The sequence below is a fragment of the Colletotrichum fructicola genome, assembly GCF_000319635.2.
Source record: "Colletotrichum fructicola Nara gc5 chromosome Unknown KSG_Nara_v1_contig06, whole genome shotgun sequence".
In the NCBI taxonomy this organism is placed as follows: Eukaryota; Fungi; Ascomycota; class Sordariomycetes; order Glomerellales; family Glomerellaceae; genus Colletotrichum; species Colletotrichum fructicola.
The window spans coordinates 775,892-799,130 of NW_027094056.1; the positions used below are offsets into that span (position 1 = coordinate 775,892).

The 23,239-nt window shown below is 54.4% G+C and overlaps 8 protein-coding genes across 8 annotated transcripts; 2 read left to right on the top strand and 6 right to left on the bottom strand.

Annotated features, from left to right (window-relative positions):
- Positions 1–96: 96 nt before the first annotated feature.
- SPATA20 (Spermatogenesis-associated protein 20) lies at positions 97–2,636 on the bottom strand (the record flags this gene model as incomplete). Its single annotated transcript, XM_032021322.1, has 3 exons — positions 97–671; positions 720–2,330; positions 2,387–2,636. The coding sequence occupies 3 exons, from the start codon at positions 2,634–2,636 to the stop codon at positions 97–99; spliced, it is 2,436 nt and encodes an 811-aa protein (XP_031881611.1).
- Positions 2,637–3,995: 1,359 nt separating this feature from the next.
- dur3-1-1 (putative urea active transporter 1) lies at positions 3,996–6,229 on the bottom strand (the record flags this gene model as incomplete). Its single annotated transcript, XM_032021320.1, has 4 exons — positions 3,996–4,311; positions 4,370–5,620; positions 5,685–6,094; positions 6,152–6,229. The coding sequence occupies 4 exons, from the start codon at positions 6,227–6,229 to the stop codon at positions 3,996–3,998; spliced, it is 2,055 nt and encodes a 684-aa protein (XP_031881701.1).
- A 2,721-nt stretch (positions 6,230–8,950) lies between these two features.
- On the bottom strand, positions 8,951–9,972 carry CGGC5_v010499 (uncharacterized protein; the record flags this gene model as incomplete). Its single annotated transcript, XM_032021319.1, has 4 exons — positions 8,951–8,969; positions 9,020–9,229; positions 9,309–9,632; positions 9,692–9,972. The coding sequence occupies 4 exons, from the start codon at positions 9,970–9,972 to the stop codon at positions 8,951–8,953; spliced, it is 834 nt and encodes a 277-aa protein (XP_031881700.1).
- A 765-nt stretch (positions 9,973–10,737) lies between these two features.
- Positions 10,738–11,715, bottom strand: BOA1-1 (Oxidoreductase BOA1; the record flags this gene model as incomplete). Its single annotated transcript, XM_032021318.1, has 2 exons — positions 10,738–11,338; positions 11,393–11,715. 2 exons carry the CDS (start codon positions 11,713–11,715, stop codon positions 10,738–10,740), a joined length of 924 nt encoding a protein of 307 aa, XP_031881574.1.
- Positions 11,716–14,598: 2,883 nt separating this feature from the next.
- On the bottom strand, positions 14,599–16,422 carry DYNC1LI2 (Cytoplasmic dynein 1 light intermediate chain 2; the record flags this gene model as incomplete). The annotated part of the gene is made up of 5 exons (XM_032021317.1): positions 14,599–14,745; positions 14,802–15,478; positions 15,526–15,619; positions 15,669–16,051; positions 16,116–16,422. The coding sequence occupies 5 exons, from the start codon at positions 16,420–16,422 to the stop codon at positions 14,599–14,601; spliced, it is 1,608 nt and encodes a 535-aa protein (XP_031881573.1).
- Positions 16,423–17,138: 716 nt separating this feature from the next.
- Rbmx2 (RNA-binding motif protein, X-linked 2) lies at positions 17,139–18,233 on the top strand (the record flags this gene model as incomplete). The annotated part of the gene is made up of 2 exons (XM_032021316.1): positions 17,139–17,194; positions 17,258–18,233. The coding sequence occupies 2 exons, from the start codon at positions 17,139–17,141 to the stop codon at positions 18,231–18,233; spliced, it is 1,032 nt and encodes a 343-aa protein (XP_031881572.1).
- A 202-nt stretch (positions 18,234–18,435) lies between these two features.
- apg-14 (SVP1-like protein 2) lies at positions 18,436–19,754 on the bottom strand (the record flags this gene model as incomplete). The annotated part of the gene is made up of 4 exons (XM_032021315.1): positions 18,436–19,356; positions 19,405–19,502; positions 19,555–19,593; positions 19,646–19,754. The coding sequence occupies 4 exons, from the start codon at positions 19,752–19,754 to the stop codon at positions 18,436–18,438; spliced, it is 1,167 nt and encodes a 388-aa protein (XP_031881571.1).
- A 490-nt stretch (positions 19,755–20,244) lies between these two features.
- Positions 20,245–22,682, top strand: CGGC5_v010504 (Septin-like protein spn3; the record flags this gene model as incomplete). The annotated part of the gene is made up of 8 exons (XM_032021314.1): positions 20,245–20,255; positions 21,082–21,103; positions 21,261–21,336; positions 21,420–21,536; positions 21,592–21,679; positions 21,730–21,867; positions 21,917–22,384; positions 22,436–22,682. The coding sequence occupies 8 exons, from the start codon at positions 20,245–20,247 to the stop codon at positions 22,680–22,682; spliced, it is 1,167 nt and encodes a 388-aa protein (XP_031881618.1).
- Between the last annotated feature and the right edge of the window lie 557 nt (positions 22,683–23,239).

Consider the following 23,239-nt stretch of genomic DNA (forward strand, 5'->3'; position numbering starts at 1 on the left):
TCAACCAGTTCTCATATCTATGGGTAATAAACACCCCAAACTCCTCGCCCTCGACAACCTCACAGAATCAAAATACTTTTTTCAAAACTCGACAGATCACGCCACATCAGCTCTGTTGACAGGACGGTAAACACCGTTCTCAAGCCTGTACGCCCCCGGCTTCTGCGTCGTCACAAGCTCCTTGAGCGCAGGGCTCCTCTTCGCCAATGCGTCATCCTCGCTCTTCAATACAATGATGTTCCTCAGCCCGCCTCTGGCCTCGGAGTGAATCTTTCGCAGCAGCTTCGTCGCGATCTCGTCGTCGTTAACGCCATCCTTGCGGATGATTACCCACGTAGCGCCGCCAAGCCGAGCGGTGACGACACCAGAGAGCAGGCCGGGGAAGAGCCAGGGGTACTGCAGGATCTCGGCCTCGAAGGCGTTGATGGACTCGCGGGCGAGGGCGGTGTAGGCTTCGTCGCTGAGCATGATGCCGAGGCGGAAGAGGTTGGAGACAGAGACGGCGTTGGTCGAAGGGAGCGCCGTGTCCATGCCGTCCTTCAGGCGGAGGATCGTGTGCGGGGCGTTTTCGGGGGTTGTGTAGAAAGCGCCGCATGAGGAGCGGGCGGTGGGGGAAGTTGGGGTCGTAGCTGGCACTGAAGTGCTGTCGTAGAACATATCGATTTGGACCTCTGTGGATGTGTTAGTGGTGTCAATAAATCATGTAGAAAGCAACTCACTCTGCAGCTCATCCGCAAACTCAGCCCATTTCTCCTCTCCAGTAGCCTCGTAAAGGTCGATCAGACCCTCGATGAGGTGTGCGTAGTCATCAGCCAGACCCTTTGTGTCACCCCGGCCCTCATTGTATATCCTGTAAAGAATCCTCTCGTTCTCGTCCCACAGTTGAGCTCTGATGAATGCCGCAGCCTTGCTCGCAGCCTCGAAGCATGCATTGCTTCTGTCGGCATCAATAGGTGCCAGAGCCGATCCTGTTCTCGCCAGAGCACCAATCACAAGGCCATTACGTCCTGCAACAATCTTAGTATCGGCTTCAGGTCTCGTGCGCTCCTTTTCTCTGTGGGCCTTGAGCTTCTGCTTGGCGGAAGCCAACACTCTCTCGACGTCGTCAATGGTGATGCCAGCCTGTCTTCCGATCTCGGCCTTATCCTTAACGACGCGCAAGATGTTCTCGTTTACGAATTCGTCGTTCGGGTCCTGGTCGGGCTCGATGTTGCCGTCCTCGAGGACGTTCCAGTACGAAGCGGCCAGCGCGGCCTCGTGGTCGTCGCCAATGACCGAGTCGAACTCCCTTCTTGTCCACAGGCTGTATGCTCCCTCCCGCAGGTGTCTGTCACCGCGACGGTATGAGTCTGCTGCCTCACTTGAGACGAAACCACCATCGGGCAAGCTGATTGGGGCGCTGGTAAGGTAGTCCACCAGCTCGACCACGACATCGTAGAACTCTCCATTCTTTTCGCCGCCAGTAGCAATCAGCCAAGCATCTAGGTACAGACCAAGCAGCAGAGCGTTGTGTACGACCAGCTTCTCGAAGCGCGGCACACTCCAGTCAGCCGTAACGGAGTACCGCGCAAAGCCGTGGCCTCCAACGTGGTCGCGCAAACCGCTGTCGCGGATCTTACGCAGCGTGAAGAGAGCCATCTCAGCTGCGTGCGCGCACTCGGTCTCGCCAACCACATCCTGCACAGGGGCAAGGTATCTCGGCAGGCGCAGCAAGAAGGAAAGCTTCGGCGGGGTGGGGAACTTGGGCGCAAGGCCGAAACCGCCGTACACAGGGTCGAAAGTGCCGGCAATATGCGTGTAGGCCTCTTCCAAATGCTCAAGGTCAAGCTCGCTCGACACCACAGCGGCTGTCCTGCCCGTCCCAGGGTGCTCCAGGCCAGTTTCAGATCTCGCGAGTGTAGCACTCTGCGAGCCTGCGACGCCAGGCTCAACGGTACTGGTGGCCCCAAGAGTTCCCTCGGCGGCGAAATCGTGTAGCTTCACCACAACCTCCTTCGCTTCCTGCCTGCACCTTGCCTCCTGCTCCTTCCAGACCTTTTGCAGCTTTTTCAGAATAGCCAGGAAATCCAGACGCTCATCGTCGCCGGAGCTGCCATTGTTCGGCTCCGGTGCGGGGTAGTAGGTGCCGCCGAAAACTGGCTCAAGCTCGGGGGTGAGGAAGAGGTTCAGCGGCCAGCCACCGTTCCCGCTGACGGCCTGGACGTAGTTCATGTATATAGTATCGAGCTCGGGACGCTCCTCGCGGTCGATGATGACGGGGACGAAGGACTCGTTCAGGATCTTGGCGCATTCTGAGTGGGTGAAACATTCGGTAGATGTGAGTCGCGAATCTAGAGGCACGAGAGTCAGCGAAGTTCCCGAGACCATTGAGTGGCATATTGCTTACAGTGGCAGGCCTTGAAGCCGATGTGGAGAAAGATCAACTTGTTCTCCTTCTTCGCCCGGTCAATCGTCTCGTCGTCGAGCAGCTGCCACGCAACCTTGCCCTCGGCATGGCTGCGGACGTAGGGGCTCTTGCTCTGGCCGACGCGGTTCACCAGCGGGACGGTCTGCGGCGCATCGTCCTTCAGCTCTGCTGCGAGCTGCGACTGGGGTTGCTCTGCCCGCGCCGCCTGCGACAGCTCAGAGGCGACCATGGTGTATGTAGCGCTATGTGTCTTGAAGCTCTGTATGATTCAAGCAGGTGGTGCTGCGCGGCGAGTCGAACACAGCTCGTCAAATCGAAGTATCACGAGATTCTCCCTCAGAGTGGCGGTCCAGGGGTCCTCGAGGTGCCGGTCAAGGGTATCGATACGGGCGGAAGCGAATGCAGCGGCAGCAGCTTTTAGCTCGTCAGTCGGCCCGAGGAATCTGGCGGCGCAAGGTGAGCAAGTTGCAGGTTAGGTTGGTGGGTTGTTGCACAGCAAGTCGGAGAAAAAAACGAGTCATGTGGCGAACGGGATCGAAGTTTTCCAGAAGGTGGCCTTTGTAGTTCAGGAAAGACGCGGTCTGACGAACGACCCGGCTGCAGAGGTTCCAGTGTACCTATGGTGTGTGGAACGCGAGACCCGTTTAATTGTTGGTCGACTCGAGCGGTAAAGCCGTTGAGCGTCAAACGCAACACAACACCAGCGGCTGGGCGGACGACGGAACGGGGTCTCGGAGGGGGGCAGCAACTGGACGCTGGAGGGGCGTGGAAAGGAGAGACGTCACTGCTGCACGATGCCTGGACGGTTATTCGGTACCTGACGCTGGACTGCCCCACCATCTGCTTATCGCCGAATGAGGGGTATTCTTTTATGTAAGCAGTCTAAGCTAAATAACGATAATGACTTCTCTTTTCTCTCGAGGGCCCACCTTTTTCTTTGCAGAATTCGAGCATCATGATGCAATTGTGCTTCAGAGTACTAGGTAAACTTTTTCGTATTCTCTTTTCCATTGTCTGTGACCTTGGAAAATTTCTGTCAAAGTTTTCACACACCAATGTTGATCATGCATTGAATGCTCCAGTACACCGGAGCAGCTTCCGACTTTTAAGCGCGACTCGCGTATTTGCCTAGTTTGGATGCAACAGTCATGATCTTCAGGGTCTTCTGTTTCAACTATGATCATATCCATCGTGTTTTTTTTCATCGAGACCGCCTATTCTTCCTGTTTCTAGGCGGCTACATTTCCTGCATATTTAATTCAGTACTCATATTACGGACCACGATAACGTGAACGATAACGACGATAGTAAAGCAGAATAAAACATAGAACCACAGGAAAAGTTATCGCTCTACATACAGTCATAAAGTTTATTACGACTTATCTCAAGATGCGCCGCGTTTTCGGGTTCGACTCATCCTGCTGTCTACCAACTCAATCTCCTGGTATCGTTTCCTGACAGAACTCAAACAAACGAGGGTATTTCGCAGACCATAGCACCAACCAACACATCGCTTTTGAAACATTGCATCCCCCTCCATTTTTACTAGCATTGAAGTACCATGTTTGTACCCCTCTTATGAAGACATTCAGCTCGACGTGATAGTTTCGTTGGCCCCCTCGCTCTTCTTCTCGGGAGTAGCAGTGCCAGGGCTGGTCTTCTCATTGACCTCCTCCTCGCCCTGCGTCGAGATGTGGCGCGTCGGCTTCTTGCCCGAAACCATCGACTTGACGGTGTGGATCAGCGTCGCGCGGCCCTCGAAGATGGGGAACAGACCAACGGCGAAGAAGGAGCAGAAGATCCAGAGGATGCCAACGACGACCCAGCCCGTGAAGAAGGGCTTGCTGAAGATGTAGCCGGAGCCGTACATGGGCATCGGCCAGAGCACCAGCATCGCGATAGTCCTGTATATGTTGTCAGTGGTGGTCCTAAAGCACCGTATGGTGGTGGTGAGAAACTCACATGAAAGCCGTCATGGAGACGGAAATCTTGAAGGCACGGGTGAGCATGGCTTGCTCCCTCTCGAACTCAGCCTGCGTCTCCACGCGTCCGCCGTGGACATCTTCCTCGAGATCCATGCCCGCGTCGGTGGCGACGTCGTGGTCATCGCCCCGGCGGATCGCCATCATCGACTTCCAGTCATACTTGTCCAGGCCGAAGATGAGAGTGAAGATCGGGATGAGCACCAGCGGCGACAGCAGCGCGATGACATTACCAGCCAGCATCGGGTTGTTCGAGCCCGTACAAGTAACATCCAGCACGCCGCACGTCTTCTTCGCCGTGACAAGCCATCCGATGATCGCAAAAGCGGTGCCGAAGATGGGCGACAGCGTCGCGGCCCACTTGTTCTGGCCCTTCCACACCAGCGTCAGCGTCGCCGGCAGCACGGCCGCGGAGATGAGCACGCCCATGAGCACGTAGAGGTAGCCCATCGAGATGCCGTTGTAGTGCAGGCCCACCGACACGGAGCTGATGATGAGCGCGTAGATGACGACGCACACGTGCGACATGTAGATGAGGCGCTTGCCGCTGGCGTCGGGCTTGAAGTACGTGCGGTAGATGTCGTAGGTGAAGATGGACGACACGGCGATGAGCTCGGCGGAGCTGGCCGAGGTGACGGCCATGAAGACCATCAGCAGCGTCGCGGCGGCGCCGCCCTTGCCGAGGAGCGCGACGGCGGCATACGGCAGGGCTAGGCCGGCGGAGACCTCGGCCTCGGTCATGCGGTCGGGGAAGGTGGGGAATCGGGGGTTCGACTCGAGGGCGAGCGCGGAGAGGCCCATGGTCGTGGCGGTGAGCCAGGGGATGGCGAACCAGGAGAGGCCGCCGAGGATGTAGCCCGGGAGGGCGTGGACGGGGGAGGCGGCGATGGCCTTGTTATAGTATCCGTTGTCGAGGAAGACGGTGCCGAAGTTGCCCACGATGTTGATGACGAAGAACTCGACGCCGCCCTGGGACTTCATTGTCAGGTAAGATCCATCGGCGTTGCCTGAGACGGGGTGTCTGAGGGCGGCCTCGACGAGGAGGTCATAGACCTTGGACGGGCTGCCGAGGACGTCTGAGCTGGCGTAAGCTGTCAAGGAGAAGATGATGATGATGATCAGGAGGATGAAGGTGTGGACCCAGTCAGTGAGGAAAGTTGCCTTGAGACCTCCGACAATGGTGTAGGCGACGACACCGACGGGCAAGAGGTAAATGGCAGCAACAGTGTGCCTGTGAAGGTCAGTCAGCCTCAGGATTCATCTCCAATCGATATCAGAGGAAGACAAAGACTCACATGCCAGTCAAGGCATTAACAGTCGCAGCACCTCCGACGATCAACATCAACGTGACGAGAATGTTCGTCATCAGACCGAAAACGATGAAGACAACGTGCGTCGCCGTGCCATATCTCGCCTTGATGACCTCCAGAAACGTGTGGGCGTTGGGTGCTCTGCGCTTCAACTCGATCGCGAGCGTAGCAAACAGCAAGATCTGAACGGTCGCGCCGGAAGCATACCAGAACGGACCGGAGACGCCATACCGGTAGCAGACACCGGAGGATTGAAGAAGCGTCGCGGCCCACGTCCACGACGAGACGACCGCGGAACCGACGAGACCAGACTTGACCGTCCTGCCTGCGGTGGTGAACATCTCAGAGGTCTGGAGCTCTCTGTTGTATCGTTTGAGGACATAGGTCGTGGCAATCTGTGCCCCTGATTAGCACGTGAACGAGACCGGTGCAGGCATATTGGGCAGAATTACCATGCCAATGGCGAAGAGAAAGCCCACGCCGAGCACGATGCCGTACCCGACGCCCTGCGAGAGAGCTGCTGTGACCATCTTGGGCAGTTCGCGATGCGCCGATGGAATGATATGGTGTAATTCAGGCAAGCAGATGCACCCTTGGCAACAGATTACCGGTGATTTGGGCTCCCCGACATATATGTATGCGCCCTCCAGCAGATCATCCCAACACAGGCCGACAGCTGGCCGGCGGCAACCTCAATCATGTTGCTTTATCGGAGCTTAAACTACCGGAGCTACCCTTGCTTGCTTCCATGTGCAAGTTAAGACACAAGCACCGCGTCCCCCACAGGAGGTAACGGCTCGGTTTCTCCCCGCTGTGAGACAGTCTGGGGGTCGAGGTTGGTGGTGGTGGTGGAGGGTCGAGCACAATCATCCTTTTTTCCTCTTTAAACTAATCATGGTTAGACCGAACCGCTGAAGCTACCTCAGAATTTGAGACGGTAAAGTCTGTGTTGGATAAAACGTGACAGGTGCGTCGCCGCAGCATGCAGGGAAGAGATAAGGCCAAAATTCAATCAGTCATAGAAAATGGTGCAGTCTGGTTGCAGATGCCGGGCAAGTGATTGGCGGTGGGAGGTGAGAAACGAGAGGGATCTGCAGCCACTCGGGTGCTAGAGGCATGCTTGTTTGGGTAGTATCTGCGTCGACGGGATTGTGATACGGTAAGATGATATCTCTCCCACAGCACTAACAGAGGCAGAGGGACCTTGACAGCTGCAAATTGCTGACGTCTCCAGGTGACGAGATGGCAGCTTCTGTGATGCGGATGGAATGCCACATGGACATGAGTCTGTTGATTCTGGCAAGAGGCACAGGGACTTCCCTGACAGACTTCTTGAAGAACGCGGAAACGTGAACACTGGGGATGAAAGGATGGACTGGCTTGCAAGAAGCGAAGCTGCAGGTGCTGACAGCATGGGGTTCGTCAGAAGGAATCATCCCCGCCTCAGCAGACGAAGAGATCCATCTGATAGAGAAAATGAACATGTTCCACGAGGAACAAATCCACAATCACCCGTTCACCCGTTCGGCATGACATCCATGGCGGCCCAAACCCTAGGATCGAACGGCGAAGAGGCGGGACAGTAGGTTGCTGGCAGCGGCCGGCGGCCAGAGAACAGCTGCAGATAAGACTGCGAGTGCCTTTGTCCCTATCGCCCTCTGATTGAGTCAGTCGATTGGACAGATCGGGGTCCGTTACTGATTGATTGCATCAGAGTTCAAATCGAGGTTGCAAATCGCGCGCTGTTATCGCTGGTGGTTGACAGGGAGAAAGATAAGAATTCGCGATGCGTGTGGATGGCGTGGAGAGACGGGACCCCAGTATTGCGCACGGGCCATGCTCAATCTACATCTCCGCCGCGTCGAATGAGCTTAGCTTGTGCGGGCACTTCTTACCCGCATCTCATAATCATCCCTTCAGCAGATTGGGGACGTTTGTCGGCATGAGCTCCGGCATCAGATCTCGAGTCACGGAACAATCTAGGCTTGCTCTTCCAATGCTGTCAGCATATGATACTAAGCCTACACAAAATAGGCTTCTTCGATTGGACTTCGTGCGCCTGTAAAGATGCCGAGGAAAGTTCTATGTCGAAGACCGTTCTCGGCAGTGGTCAGGTCAAGCTTTTGCGAAGACTTTGTCCAAGAGAACCAAGACGAACACCGCCCCGCCGTGGAGATTCGCTTCATTAGTTTGCGAACAAGCCTCAATACTGTCCGTCCACGCACCACAACCACGAAGGTAATGAGAAGTGAAGGTCCATCTCACACGTGCCCAGCCATTGCAGCGCACCTAGACTAGAAGACTGAACCATGCCGGTACAAATCTGTGCATTTGATCATCTCAATTGGTCAAATGTGAGCTTTCTTTCTCGTCCCACGCGGGGGTTGTGATTTTCTCACGCCGAGCATACTAGACGGCACCTTGCATGGCCCAACGCCCTATCAGAAGCACATTCACGACATTGAGTGAGAGGTTTTCAAGGGACTCATATGTGATATTGATTGAAGGATCATATTAAAGATTCCTTGACTCATCTCAGCAAATAATTGTTAGTTATCACGACTCGCCGGAAGATACCCCGAATATTTAGATCTCTACATGGCATGCTGTTGTACGCCACCTCTCACTTGTCCCGGCCGGGCGGATCGTACTTCCACGCGGGACAGATTTGTGCCGCCGGCCTGTAGCCGGATGCGATGACCTGCATACTCGTGGCCGCGGCCAGGCCTCCGGCTCCACGCCTCAACTGTCAGGATCGACGTTATCCAGATCTTGCGGACGCAGGCATACTTCCTGGTACTCCATATGAGAGTGCCCTTTACCCAGGCTCCCATTTGGATGTGACTCTGCCCCAGATGCGGTCGCCGACGGCCAGCAGGCTCGTTGACGGGCCGGAGACTGGAGCCGACTATGACAGCGAGACCAATCATCGAAAGCATTCAGGCACGCGCACGCGACTCAGTCGAGGCACACATGCGCTCATTCGTTCTGGAGGGCCTCAACCAGTAGCCTCATCGGGGGTTTCACTACAAAGATCCAAGTGACTCACTGCATGTTCGCTCCAAGAAGCTGCTTCATCATTTTAGCTGGCAAGCTGTACTCTTGTTCCGAGTATACCTTCATGTGAGGCGGTGAAATATGTGTACTCTTGTGGCTGATGATGGCTCTCACTGCAACAGGACATTTTTCTTTTGATCTCATACAAATCTTCATCCATCTCAGCCTGATTTCACTCATGTTTCATTATAACCTCAGACGACGCGATAGGCACTGCTCAAGAATCAGTATCTGATGAGGACAATTACGGGGGAAGAACTCACTCAATGATGAATTCGCCTTTGCTCCATGCTCCACTCGCAACCCAAAGCCCAGCGCCCAACGTCTCGGCATACCTCTCATCCCCCGTCGTCACATGAATTGACATGCGGCAGGAGTACTTTCTTGAATCCACATCTTTCTTCGGAGAATTCTGAAGAGACTTCAACACATCTGCTGGTCCACTCAAGGATCCGCTGATTCGCAACTCGAACCTATAATCATGAAATAATCGTCAGCCCTTGTTCTCCTGGCGTCTTCATTAGATAGGCAGCGACATGTCGTCAAACTCACTCTGCGGGCTTCACATCATTGGTCCAGAGTTTCAAAAGCCCTCCGACCTTACTTACCCCGGGTGCTCCATTTGAGGCTTCGTCAATGTAGTACCCTCCCGCCACAACAAAGCCTGAACCAAAGGACCCCGACCACGAGCCACTGGAGACTCTGAACAGCTCTACTTCCTTCGCATTATCTGGGACAGCAGTGTGGACGCTAACGTTGGCTAATTGTATGGCGACTCGGAAACCAAATTCGACAGCAGGCGGTGGGATGGACATGGTCGGATGTGGAAAATCTATCGAGGGCTTTGCCGCATCGTTTTCACCAACTTCGGAATCTCTGAAAGTCACGTCAGTTGATCCAAGCTCACAATAACTCCTCATCGTTCATTCACATACCCTTCAGCAAACCCTGGCGCTCGTTCTTGAGCGGGAGCCTCTTCGGTCTTCACCCTCTTCTCCTCAGAGTCACCCCATCCCCCATGATGTCTCGCCAAGTTCCTCTCCGGAATGCGATAAAAGCCCCGGCCGGGACGGTCAGGGATCCACGCCGGATCCCACGCTAGGTCCTCCGGCTTCAGCTTCGGGGTCGCGGTCGGTCCCGAGGGACCCTGGGCGCCTTTGAAAAAACCATGAGAGTAGCTAGACGGCCGTCCGTCCTCGCGGTTTATGTCGCTCATCGGCACTCGAATTTCAGATTCTTGGAGAACGGCCAGTGGAATACTGAATCAGAGAGACAACCACACGGGACCGCCGATGAGGACGCTGCGCAAGAAATTTGGGACCGATGTAAAACCCACACTAAACGAGCGAAGTGATGGCCAAAACCGCAGCTGAAAAACCGAGGGATATGTAAGGGAACATTTGAATGGTGGTTTAAAATGCCCCTGGGCGCTAAAATACATTTCCCTTGTTGGTCCTCTCGTCAGACGAACCCCGCATAGGCGCCGGCCCGCAAGCGGCACGGAGGGATGCAACCCCAGCATCGGCGCTGTCGGAGGGACTATCACCCCGCCCGCCGCGAATCACGGCCCGATGATGGCGCCACAGCCGGCGCTTGGCGCAAGGCTTTGCCCACAGGTCCCCCGTAGGAATAAGGATGACCCGTAAAACGTGCGCTGTTGTCAAGACTTTATGGTCGGATTAGCAAGCGACAGGAAGGACTTATGCCAAGATACACACATCAAGCCAACCTGGTGCAAGCGGATCACCCTCTTGCTGGCCTTGCAGCACTTATCATTTCAACCCAGAATGGCATGATTTCATAATTGACGTCGATATCAATTCTCTAGGAGTTACGCATTCCTGTTATCTGGTCACAAACAGCGCAAGACAAGATAGATTTGGTCAAGCTAGTCAAAACCTCAATTTGTTTCTTCGGAAGTTCTTTGTGTCCTGTCTTTGAATTACTGTTCATCTATTCATGACTAGGAGGAGATATTACGTTATTGTCCATAGTAGATTTGCAATGCCTCTCGAATCGTGAGAGTTGCCATCTCCGGGAAGAGACTGTTAATCCGGCCCTCCGTCGGCAAATCCATCTTATCTTGCGCAACTCTCTTCCCAGAAAGCGCGACCTGTTGCAAGACGGTACTCTTATAAGCCGATGGAATCTTTCCCTCCCACGCCGGAAGTGGGGTGCAGTTACCCTCTCGCAGCACATCCAGCTTGTCATATTTCTTTTCAAACATCGCACCGCTAGTTTCTTCGGCAATGGCAACGAATTCATTGACCGTCACCCTATCTCCAGCCAGGTAGTACCTGCGCTCCCAGTGAGGCAGACTCAACAGTGCTGCGACGAAGCGCCCGATGTCGCGCGAGTGAGTCAACACCATGGGGTTGTTCCCGTCTCCAGGGATGGCTGCAACGTGGTTTTCAAGTTCGACCCAGCACGGAAGATTGAGTCGAAACGCAGATTCGATGCGTGGCGCGAGCCAGTAGTCCATGAACATGCCGTTCGAGAACTGCGTGTATTCAAGATCGGTCTCTTTCAGACGGTCGACTGCCTTGAATTTCCACTCGTAAGTAGGAATGTCACGGATGAACCTAGGAGACACATTAAATTGATGAGAAGAAAGTAGGGCAAGGGGCAGAGCATACTCGTCGTCGTATTTGGCTCCAAACTCGCTCGGCATGAACCGTTTGGTGTGTTGGCATGCAACAGCGGCCTCAATGAGGTTCATTTGAGCCATTCCGCTGGCATCATCAGCGATGGAAACGGTCGAGATAACCGTGTGAACCTCATGTGTGTCGAGAACCTCTGTAAGACTTTGGATGCTCGTGTAGTCGACAACGACTACCTTGGAGTCACCGGTCGTCTTTCGCCCCAAGATGATGGCATCGTCGACTCCGAGTTTCCCAATGGCGTCGAAAATGGCTTTGCCGATGCTGCTTGAGCCACCAGCGATGGCTACTTTGACCATTGCAAAGACAGTTGCGGGTCCGAAGTTCAGGGTTGTTTTGTTGGGGTAGAGTGTTAATGGCTAAATGCGGGACAATGATGGAAAAGAAACGCTCAATTGATCGAGTTGTTTACTTCATGGCTTCCGGTGTATGCCAATTGGTAAGTTTAAGTAATTGACGAGCTCTCTAAGTCAAAGGGTCAAGTCCGCTTTTCGTGTTCAAGTGTAACTTCTAGCGGTGCCACCGAGCTGGAAACTCCGCACCCCAAAGCGGGTTCACCCCAAGTATCACAGGGGAAGGGCGGAGGGCGGAGTTGGCGGGTTTCCGCGCGAAGATCAGACGTACCAATGACACAAGCCATACTGAGGTATGTATGGATATCTCGGGGTCCTAGAAAGATTGCGAAGTCCAGTTCGTAAATATAGTGGGACGATGTATTCAAGGATTTTCACTATCCGGGCAAATATTTTAGCTAATTAACTGGGTATGACCCATATGCTATTAAAACTCAATTTTATCATTGTCTTCTATTTTGCGATGTGAACTGGACTCCGTAATATTGTTAGTACTACTGTCATCGTCAATATTGTCGTCTCAATTAGTCGTTCTCGTTCTCGTTATCGTCGTCGTCATCGGTGGTGTCACTAGGATCCCGTACGCATGGCATAACTAATAGATTGATGGTGCGACAATGAGTAACCTGACACTACCAATTATGACTGCAGCTCGAAAATAGCACCTTGCAATTGAACATAGTTTACGTACCGGATCCTATTTATGATCTAGAGTTTCGAGCCGAAGAGACTGGCCTCAAATTTAAATTTCCCGACCTTCTTGGGGCTGGGGTCGCCAGTTCGCAAAGTAAGGCAACTAATTTTGATTGCTACATGGATTGCCTTTGCCAGCTGTTCTCTGACAGTTGAAAGATGTCCCGATACTTTCGAATTTTGTTGGAGGTATTGCTACAGTTTTTGGAATAGAATCTGGCATGGCAGGTATGCATCGCATGTATGGAGGAATAGAGTGTGACTCAGAAAACGAGAAGGATGCTGGTCAGGTGGCCACTTGGGGGAATAAAGGAACTGGCGTGTTTTTAGCTTACTAGGTACTCATGCTGCTGTCTATGTAGAAGTACAAATAAAAGTCGCGGCCTGAATCATCTCTATATTTTCTCTAGATGTATATCTTGAAATACCTTGCACTGGGTTCAAGACGTAGTGACATGTTCTTCTTGGGGGCCTTCACAGCCCGTGATTCTTCGTCTTTACCTTAGCTGAAAATTGGAAAATCTCAGTTGTTCTCCGAGAAAGAATACATAAGTTTGCTATGTAAAGAGAACTGGAATACTGGTTTGCGCCCTCTAACAGAACGTGAATTTTCCATGCCCCAGGATTCACCAGAAGCCACAGCTCTGTAATCTGGATGCAGTTCAGTTGAATGAAATCTGACGTGAGGGACGTATATACAATGCTTGTAAACTCAAGCGTTCATTTCTTCCAGCTGCAGTGAGATGCTGAAGAGAAAAGTTGTGCTTACTGATAAACCGACCCGAACTATGAATTAGGCATGACAACCCTTTGATAACATGCCGTGAGATCCATACTCATAGCTCATATATGCAGTCCGAGGCTGCATTCCTGTCTTATTCGACAAGGATAAGAGAACGACACCAGTAGTTAGAAATACCATGCGGATAGCCTTAGAAGCCATGGCCATCATTTTTCAAGCATCAAACCATACGCGCCTTTGAATGCCTTCTTGATCCGCGTTCAGTCATTGAACATTAGAAAAAATGGATGAAACTTGCAATTTGTGGCTCAGGAACCAAGCTGGAAGCTTCAGAGACACCAAACTAGCACTTATATATATACTCACTTCCCGCTTATCAGGAAAGATGCAGCACCGAGATATCCTGCGCACGTTTTGAATAATCAAGATCGAAGATTGTATCACAGACCTCCTCCGGTAATTCATAACCACGGTCCAGAGAAACATAAATTAATATAAACCTTAAAGTTCCCTTCTATCAGACCTCTAGAGCGGTTGAATCCACTTGAGCGCGTTGTCGTTAATCTCAAAAACCTTGACAACAACACATCTACTTACGGCACGATGGAGCCATCAAGGTCAATGTCTATGCTTGGGCGCAAGACTTGACGGAGCCTACCTCCCTGTGACAGCGCTGGTCGTCGTCTGCCTCGATATGTTATTCAACATGAATAAGACGGCAGAACACACTTGCGATCTCTCCAAGACCTCCAGAGATAAGTTGTGCAGCAATATGAGATCTAACAAGATAAAATAAGGCTGCACACGATTTCCCTGCTGCTGCGAGTTCATTGTGATCTCCCAAACAATCTCTGTCGCAGTCTTCTCTGCGCGCCATCACCCTCTGCCGCAAGTCCTGTTATCCACACCTCAAAGAATCATGCTTAGCGAAACTCGATTGGGCCTCTTCGTGGGCGCTTCTAGATCGTGCTCGAACACTCTCGTTCTCATGACTTCATCCCAGGTATGTATTGGATATGAACAACACCAAACGTATACCATTGTCATAATCGGGGTATCTATTCTACAGCGACTGACTGACTGACTGCTGACATGCTAGATGGAAATAAAGCCGTCCACCCCAACTCAACCGCCGCCAATCTATCGCTTCTTTTCTCTTTACCTTGATTTTGGCCCTCATCCACCCTTTGGCAAGATTTTTCCCTTGCCTTCCCCAGCTTGCCCTCACATCTTCGCCAAAATATGGTACACACGTCTCATTCAAAAACTAAATCCGCCCCGGGAGAAGAGGGAATGGTAGGTCAATGTCTGACCCTTTTCCCACGCTAAAAAGAGGGTAGCCTCGTAAAATGGGGCTTTATGGTGTGGTAGTGTATGTCGTCTCAAAAGGAGCTTCAGGAGCCGTTCGTAGGTTGCTTGCGGTTCATCAGACCGCTAAAGAAGGCCTCCAGCTTGTCGTTGTCCATGTCGTCAGGGTTCTCGTTCGCGGTGTCGGCCGGCGGCGTGGTCGGTTCCTGTGCAGAGCTGTATGCCTGACGGTCCTGTGTCTCTGTTAGTCTCCACTCCTCATCACCCGCAAGACCCTATTAGTGCTCACCTTAAGCCGCTGCACCATGTCGTCGGCATCCACTTGGATGCCTCCCATGTTGAACTGCACAGGTCCGATGTGCTGGCTGACCTTGCCGTCGCCCTGGCGCAACGTGGCGCCGAGGTCCGGCTCGTCCGCGCGCTGCTGGCCCGTCCTCGACTTGGTTGCGTCCGCCTTCTTGTCCTCGGCGCTCCTGCTGCGGTACTGCTCGAGCGTCTGCAGACTGGATCCCAAAAACTCCTGCGTGTCCGTCGAAGACATTTCCAGCTGCGAGGGGTCGGCGTCGCGGCCCGCGAAGGAGATGGCACTGCCTGCGCTGCTGAGATCGCGGATCCAGTCCTCGTAGGGAGCGACGGCGGATGACCACACCTCACCGTTGTAATCGCCGTCCGCCTTGGCCTTGGTGACGATTTCAAGGCCCTCGGTGGTCATGGGTGGGGAGGGAAAGGTAGATTGCAGATCGTGAGACCAGCCTTGGCTCGTGGTCTCGACGTCGAAGCCGTCGCGCAAGACGCGGATCTTGCCCCAGGAGTCCCAGTTTGGGGGCACGAGGATCTTATCCCTGTCGATCACGTTGTGCTTGAGCGGTTGGCGCTTTAGGAGAGATGTGATGCCTAGGCTGGAGTGTACGAGGCTCGATATCGAGGAGGGGACGTTCGGAGTAGTGTAGATGAGGGATGCGCCGTCTACAGAAGTTAGCTTGATGCCTGACAAGATTGGAGGGCGAACGTACGTCTTAGTAAAGCTGTTCGGAGGTATTGAAGGACTTGATCAAAATCACCCTCTTTCCAACCTTGTGTCTTTTCCAACTGCTCCATCTTTTCTGCCTGCGAACTTGTTAGCCATTAATCATTCACCTACTTGCCGAAGACTCACATTTTGGCAAACTACACACAACGGCAGTCCAATACCCTCCTCCCACTCGCCAGGGCCGAGAGGCAACGCGACATCTCCTTCGCTGGTCGTCGCTCCTGTGCCGTCGAGGTTGGTCGAGCCGCCGCCTCTACCCCTGTCCCTCCAACTGACCATGAGCTCCTCCATCGCCGCTTGACACTCGTGGCTCGAGTTCTCAAGAATGCTCCGCATAAACAGGATCCATTCCCTCAGTTGCCGCATCCACATGTGTGGTGTAGACCAGTCCAGGAGAATGACCATTAGGGTATTCGGTATCGTCTCGGGGGTGATTAGCGGCTGGATGAGTTTCGGGAAAGCTTCTGACGGCGTCGACAGCATGTAGAGGGAGATTCTCGCCAGGATGTCTGTGCAAACAAGTCAGCGGTCAGAGCTAACGAGACCCAAATAATGATGTCTATTCCAACGCACCTTCTTGGTCGGCGTCCAAGACGTCGTAGTAAGTGTAACCCAGAGCGAAGCTGTTTGCGACAGGCGGTGTCTTGGAGCTCTGGCGGTCCAGGGTCCGCTTCTCGCTGCTGTGCGACAGCGACTCGATAAACTCCCGCTGCGAGTCGGGCGTGCCGCCGAGCACGATCATGTTCTTCTCCGGTAACCGCTTGCCGCTGGCGACGTTGTCGAGCATGGAGCTCCAGAGGTCCTTCTTCTCGCCATTGCGCCCGTCGGACCCCGCCGAGGCCGAGGTGTACGTCGACACCCTGTTTGCACTTGCCGTCATGATTGTGTTGATCCGCGAGGACGCATGAGGGGAAGCGATTGGCGGCGGTGGTAGTGGGTGCCTCGGTTGTTGCTGCGAGCGGTGGTGTTGTCGTGGTGTTTTGTGGTCCTCGGGGGAGGAGGTGGGTTTGGCAGTTGACAGCTTTATGCAATGGACAAACAAAACGCGTCGTCCGTCGTTCGGGATCGCGACTCAGGGGAGGATGGTGAGCTGGCCTGGGATCACAGGACTCTTGGAGGCGGACGAGTACTTTTGAATGGGAAAGAGAAAGTCGGAAAGACGAGCAATCACAACAATATTATCACTAAAGAGGCTACAGGTCTGCCTCGAGCAGCTGGGCTGGTATCTTCAACGGCCAGACCAGCCAGTTCATGCCCCCTTCCTCAAAGTGTCGGGGAATTTGGCAGCGCCGGACCGGCTGTTTTCCCGAAGCCTAAATGTGCTGTCATGGCACGGCAAAGTGCGCTACCGAAGTGCCAATTTAGGGGTTGTCTTTGGCGGGCGTTGGGGGAAATGACGCACTGACGCTGCTACGCGAGCCACCTTGTCGGCCCGCGGTGTGGTGTGGTTGTGCGTGTGGAGCTTGCAGCTGCAGCGAGCTCTGGACGTCGCTTCCTTCAGCCTTGCAGTTGAAGCTCGTTGCGCCAGCCTTTTTTTGCAGGCATACATCAACATCTCGCAAGCAGGGAGCGTAAGCCCTCAGCTCAGCTGCCAAGATGAACAAGATCCGCGCTATCCAGGAGCTCAATAAGAAGGAGATTGAGCATGGAATGTAAGTTTTCACCAACCGGACATGCGCCAACTCCTGCCTGTCCGTCAGCTAACAGGGAAACAGCTCCCCTGAGGGTTCCTGGCACGTCGACTACCGCGACACGGCGTACATCTACTTCGGCGGTCTCCCCTACGAAATGTCCGAGGGCGACGTGATCACCATCTTCTCCCAGTTCGGCGAGCCCGTCTGGCTCAAGCTGGCGCGCGACAAGGAGACGGGCAAGTCCAAGGGCTTCGGCTGGCTCAAGTACGAGGACCAGCGCAGCACCGACCTGGCGGTTGACAACCTCGGCGGCGCGACAATCGGCAGCCGCATGATCAGCGTCGACCACGCGCGGTACAAGTTCCGCGACGACGAGGACCCGGACGAGGGCAAGGTGGACTGGGAGACGGTCGCGAAGCTGGAAGGTGGGGGCGGTGGCGACAAGACGGACGAGGGCTCCGAGGACGAAGAGGAGGAGGAGCGGCCGCAGCTCCCGGAGGAGAGGGAGCTCGCGCTTTTGATTAGAGATCATGATGATGACGACCCGATGAAGGAGTTCTTGATCGAGGAGAAGAAGAAGGAGATCCAGGAGGCGTTGGCGAGGAGGGGGGACAAGTCGGAGAGGAAACACAGGCATCGTCACAGGTCGCATCGGTCACATCGGTCGCGGAGACACGATAGCGATGAGGAGATGAGGGATGCGGATCGAGATGAGGACAGACACCGGTCTCGGAGGTCGCGTCGCGACGAGACGCCTGACGATAGGGACAGGAGGGACGGAGAGAAGAGCTCTCGTCGGGAGAGGCGCCGGGGTGACTCTCGAGAGCGAGACTCTAGGAAAGACGACAGGAAAGACGATAGGAGGCGGAGAGATAGGGATCGTTCAAAGGACCGTCGGGATCGGGACCGCGGCGGGGACGAAGATCCCAGACGAGAGCGGCGGCGCCGTCACCGGGATGAGTCCGAGGAACGCTCCCATAGAAAGCCAAGGGATCGCGACGAGGAGCCACGGCACAAACGGAGAAGCAGGAGCAGATCACCGCAGGCTCGACAATAATATAAACTCTCGCCAATAAAGCGCTACTTCGCTGATACCCCATAGCCTAATTTCTAGCACAAAAAAAAGCGATGCTACCGCTGATACCCCTTGATGCCTACAACCATGATGACAACCATGATGACAACCAGTAAACGCCGTGCCGTGGCCGTGAACCAACATTTCCCAAAACATTTCCCAAACGCCTTGCGATCAGGGGTGTCTAGCCACTACCCAAATATCTCTTCCAGCCTTCCCGTGTAAGATAACGACGTCCGTCCTCGCCCTTGGCGATAATGAACTTCTCCCACCTCGCATCTTGGCCCGCGCCAATGACCACCAGACTTTCCTCGTTTATCCAGCCGATGAGTCCCTTTTGCGGTCGTGTTGTGCCAAGGGGACTCTGCTCTGAGAGGGGGAGGCTGCCCATGAACGGGTCATCGCCGGCTTCGAATGGTGCGGATGCGAATGAGTAGACGTCTGAAAACATTCTGGGCATCAAGGGAATCTTGCCCAGAAACCCCCATCGGCCCTTGCCGTCATCGCCTGGTCTGCCAGCGAGAATGCCAGATCCAGCCATTGATGCTGATGGACTCGTTGGAACGACGACACCCCTCTTTGGATGGGGGACGTCGAACACATGCAACGTAGATTTGTCTGACGTGCAAGCCACCTTGGTGCCCTCCGGGCTAAATCCAAGAGAAAAGATGGTTGCAGGATCCACGCCTCGTCTCAGCTCAGCCACCTTCGCGCAGTTGCTCGTCGCGAAGACTCGGATCAGCGTACCCTGCTCGCTCGCCGTAGCCAGCGATTCGCCGTCGGGGCTCAGTTGGATGGCTCTGAGTGCTGAGGAGTGCGCGGGGATGATGCTAACGTTGCCAGTGCCAATATCCACGAGTTGGACCTGGCCAACTGTTCTACCTGGGAACGCAATAGTCTTTTCTGAGAGGCAGCAGAGACCAAAAGGGTTGTTTGTGGTCTCATACACGGCCTGGAGATCAGGTGGTTTCGCAAATGAATATACGCGAACGCTGTTTTGGAGCGCGACGACGATGCGGTTGCGGCCAATACGAACGCCTCTTACAGGTGTTAACGAGGAGATTTCCATGGCCACCTTTGATTTGAGACCGTCCCAGATGATGGCCTGTCATGTTTAGCACTCGGTCTTGCCAGAGCGAGGAGGAGCACGCACTTTACTAGAACTGAACTTTGGCTGTCTTCCGCCGCCAACAAGTGCGAGATAATTTGTGGTGCCCATCATCTCAACGAGGCCAATGCCTCCATTAAAATCTGTCAAAAAGTCTCAGTCTTGCTCATGAGTCTGAGTGCCACGGGCGCAAACCTTTAGAAGCCTTAAGAAGACATGATTTCGTGTGAAAGACTGCGCGATGTTAGAGACGGGTCCTCCTGAGGCAGCAAGCAAACAAACGTACTGCAGATGCCTGTGTTAAGGCCGACAGAGAAGCAGCTCGCATCGTTATTGAATGAAACCGACAGAACGACCGTAGACGGCGCTGTCTCGATAGGCGGCCGGGTATTCATCGTCGGCGAAGGGAGATGACGATGGGCCCTCTAAGCCGGTGTAGCAAAGTGATGCCGTGGCCTGTGTGACGACGCTGAGGGGCGCGGTTGTAAGGGATGGTAATGCAGATGCAGATGTAAAGGCTGGGCGACTGAGCCAGTATTGTGCTATTCGTCGAAGCTATTCGCTATGATATCATTCTTGAAAGATGTTTCCCACGACGTGAGAGGCCACTGTAAGCTGTTTGACGATGAGCTGGAGTCTCTTGAACGATGGCCTTGTCGTTGCTTGAGCGGGTCGCAGTCAGCTGGACAGCCGAGTCAGGAAGCTGTGAGTGCCAACAGGGGCTGCTGATAGGTGGACGTGCTGGCTGCAGTGGACAGCGGCCTGGTCAACACTTGCGCAGAAGCTGTTTGATGCGATCCTTGATTTGGTTGCTATTCAGGGCGATGTTCACAAACGATCCCGTGGTCGGTGTCTCAGCAGAGAAGTCAGCCTGGGACAACCGTTATGGAAATGAGGTACGTATCATTGCTTCTACAGCGCCGCAGGAAGTTAAACCGTTGTTGAGATGAAGGGACGGTGTGATTGAAGCACCTGCCGTGTCTTGACAGGTGGCACCGGCCAAGCCGGCAGCCAATGGCTGCAGCGACGCGAAACATGTTTGGGCTGGCAAACAGAGTGATTTCAACGCGCTGCGACCAGGCAAGTGCACACAGCACAGGCAGAAGCACCTCAGTGTGTCTGCCCACTGTCTGCCCGTTGGCAGTCTGGCCAACAGTGCACCTCACCTGCAGCACTCATCTGCCACTGACAATCGCCCAGCTTCGGCACGGACCACGCTGAGTCTCGTGACCTGTCACCTTCTTTCCCCCAAAATTGCCCGAGGATACCCCGCTGTCCGTGCTAGCCCCCAAGAAGACTAGCGTCAAATTTTGGGGAAAGGAGCGTGGGCCGGGGACTTGCTGTCCCCCTGAATTGGGCGCGCAGGAGCCAGCAGCGTTGGCCGTCAATTGGCTGAGATCGCCTTGGGACCTCCTGCCGCAACATTTTGTGTGAAATTGCATTTTCCAACACCCGTCGGTCAAGACCCTCCCGTCCCCTTTAGTGCTGCACCTGTGCACCTGCACCTCCCGTCCTAAGTTCTGACCCCCCAGGCCAGTGTCCATTGTCCATTCCACTACAACGACACTTGGGATCCAGCAGTCCTTTCGTTTCGTTCCGTCCACACGACACGACACGACTGACGTTCGCTGTCCCCTTCCAATTGCCAACATCACCATCCTTTCTTGCTCGCCGTCGTTGACCTGGTCGACGACTCCTTCATCCGACCGCGTGCGAGTCTAGCCGTTACACCTCAACCACCGCCGTATGTTTGTCCACATCCCCTGAATCCAGTTGCACCCTTTGCGTCTGGCCCCCATCAACAATTCCTCCCCCAACCTCGACTGCGAGAAGCCACCACCGCCTCAGTCCATCTGCCACCCCTAGGATTATCCAGCAGCTGACCACCAACACCGCTACAGAAGATGATGCGCAGAAAGAAGAACGTGAAGAAGGGAATCCAGTTCTGTTTGATGGTCTGCGGAGCATCAGGCACTGGTACGTTCGAATCCCCCCCTACGCGGCCAGCCTGTGTCCACTCGATCTCCGAGTCCCGTCGACTGACCCCGATACCCTTACAGGAAGAACGACCTTTGTCAACACCCTCTGCGGCAAGAGTGTGTTGGGCCACAAGGAGTCGGACGACCCCAACAGCGCGTCTGTCGAGGACGGTGTCAAGATCAAGCCCATCACCGTCGGTACGTGTAACCCGCGTCAGGCCATCCAACCACCGCCAAACTAACACCCACACAGAGTTGGAGCTGGACGAGGAGGGCACTCGCATCTCCCTGACGATTGTTGATACCCCTGGATTCGGTGACCAGATTGACAACGAGGCCAGGTACGCCGCTTAGCCAACACACCGCTGCATCTCTTGCTAATTTGCCGCAGCTTCTCCGAGATTGTCGGCTACCTTGAGAGACAATACGATGATATTCTGGCCGAGGAATCCCGTATCAAGCGTAACCCGCGATTCAGGGACAACCGTGTGCACGCCATGCTCTACTTCATCACCCCCACCGGTCACGGGTAGGTCCAACGAGCCTCATTCCCCATTCGCCGATGCTAACATGTCTAGTCTCCGTGAGCTTGATATCGAGCTGATGAAGCGCCTCGCCCCCCGTGTTAACGTCATCCCCGTCATTGGCCGTGCCGACTCCCTGACTCCTGCTGAGCTGGCCGAGTCAAAGAAGCTTGTTATGGAGGACATCGAGCACTACCGTATCCCCGTCTACAACTTCCCCTACGACATTGAAGAGGATGATGAGGACACGGTTGAAGAGAACGCCGAGCTGAGAGGCCTGATGCCGTTCGCCATCGTCGGCTCTGAGGAGGTTGTCGAGATTGGCGGCCGTAAGGTCCGCGCCCGTCAGTACCCCTGGGGTGTTGTCGAGGTCGACAACCCGCGCCACTCCGACTTCCTCGCCATCCGCTCCGCGCTCCTCCACAGCCACTTGGCCGACCTGAAGGAAATCACCCACGACTTCCTCTACGAAAACTACCGTACCGAGAAGCTCAGCAAGTCTGTTGAGGGCGGTGCTGGAGTGTACGTCTTCACTGAGCCCCTTTCCCTGCATCACGCACTGACATGTCACAGTGACTCGTCCATGAACCCGGAGGACCTCGCATCGCAATCCGTGCGTCTCAAGGAGGAACAACTGAGGCGCGAGGAGGAGAAGCTTCGCGAGATCGAGATCAAGGTCCAGCGCGAGATCAACGAGAAGCGACAGGAGCTCCTGGCTCGCGAGTCGCAGCTCCGCGAGATCGAGGCTCGCATGCAGAGAGAAGCATCGGCAGCAGCGGGCGGCCCGGCCGAAGCCAACGGCGACAACGAAGCCAACTAATTCACCCTTGGCCCTGCTTATGGTTACCCCGAAACTGCGACGTTGGTCTTTTTCTATACTGGCGTTGGTTTCCGTGCTGTGTTGAAAGAGAAAGAACAATATTCCCCTACCCTGCGAGTTCGTTTCTCTGACACGAAGATAAAACCCCAAAAAGGTCTACTACGAATGCGACGACTGGGAAGAGGCTACCGGTTTGGTAGAGGCTGTGGACGGAGGCGGTGTATAGTCTCGAGGCGGAGCAGATCTTTCGGGCGAGGTCGCGGGCGGGATGAGTGTGTAGGACGTCTGGATTATTGTTACCCGTCGATCTGCCACTCTTATCCCGATTACACCGCCCCACCGCATCTTTCCGGCTGTGCCTTTGTAGCCCTTTTACTAACGCCCTCATTTTCCTTTTCTATTAGTGGACTTCTAATGCAGATATCAAATTACTTTACCGCTTCATCAACCAAATGTGTCACCTAAGTGCGCGTGTCTTGTGATGTGGAGCCAATCTTGTGTGTGTTACTACCTGATCTGGTATTGCGAAAAGCAGCAAACACTCAAAGTCCCGAACA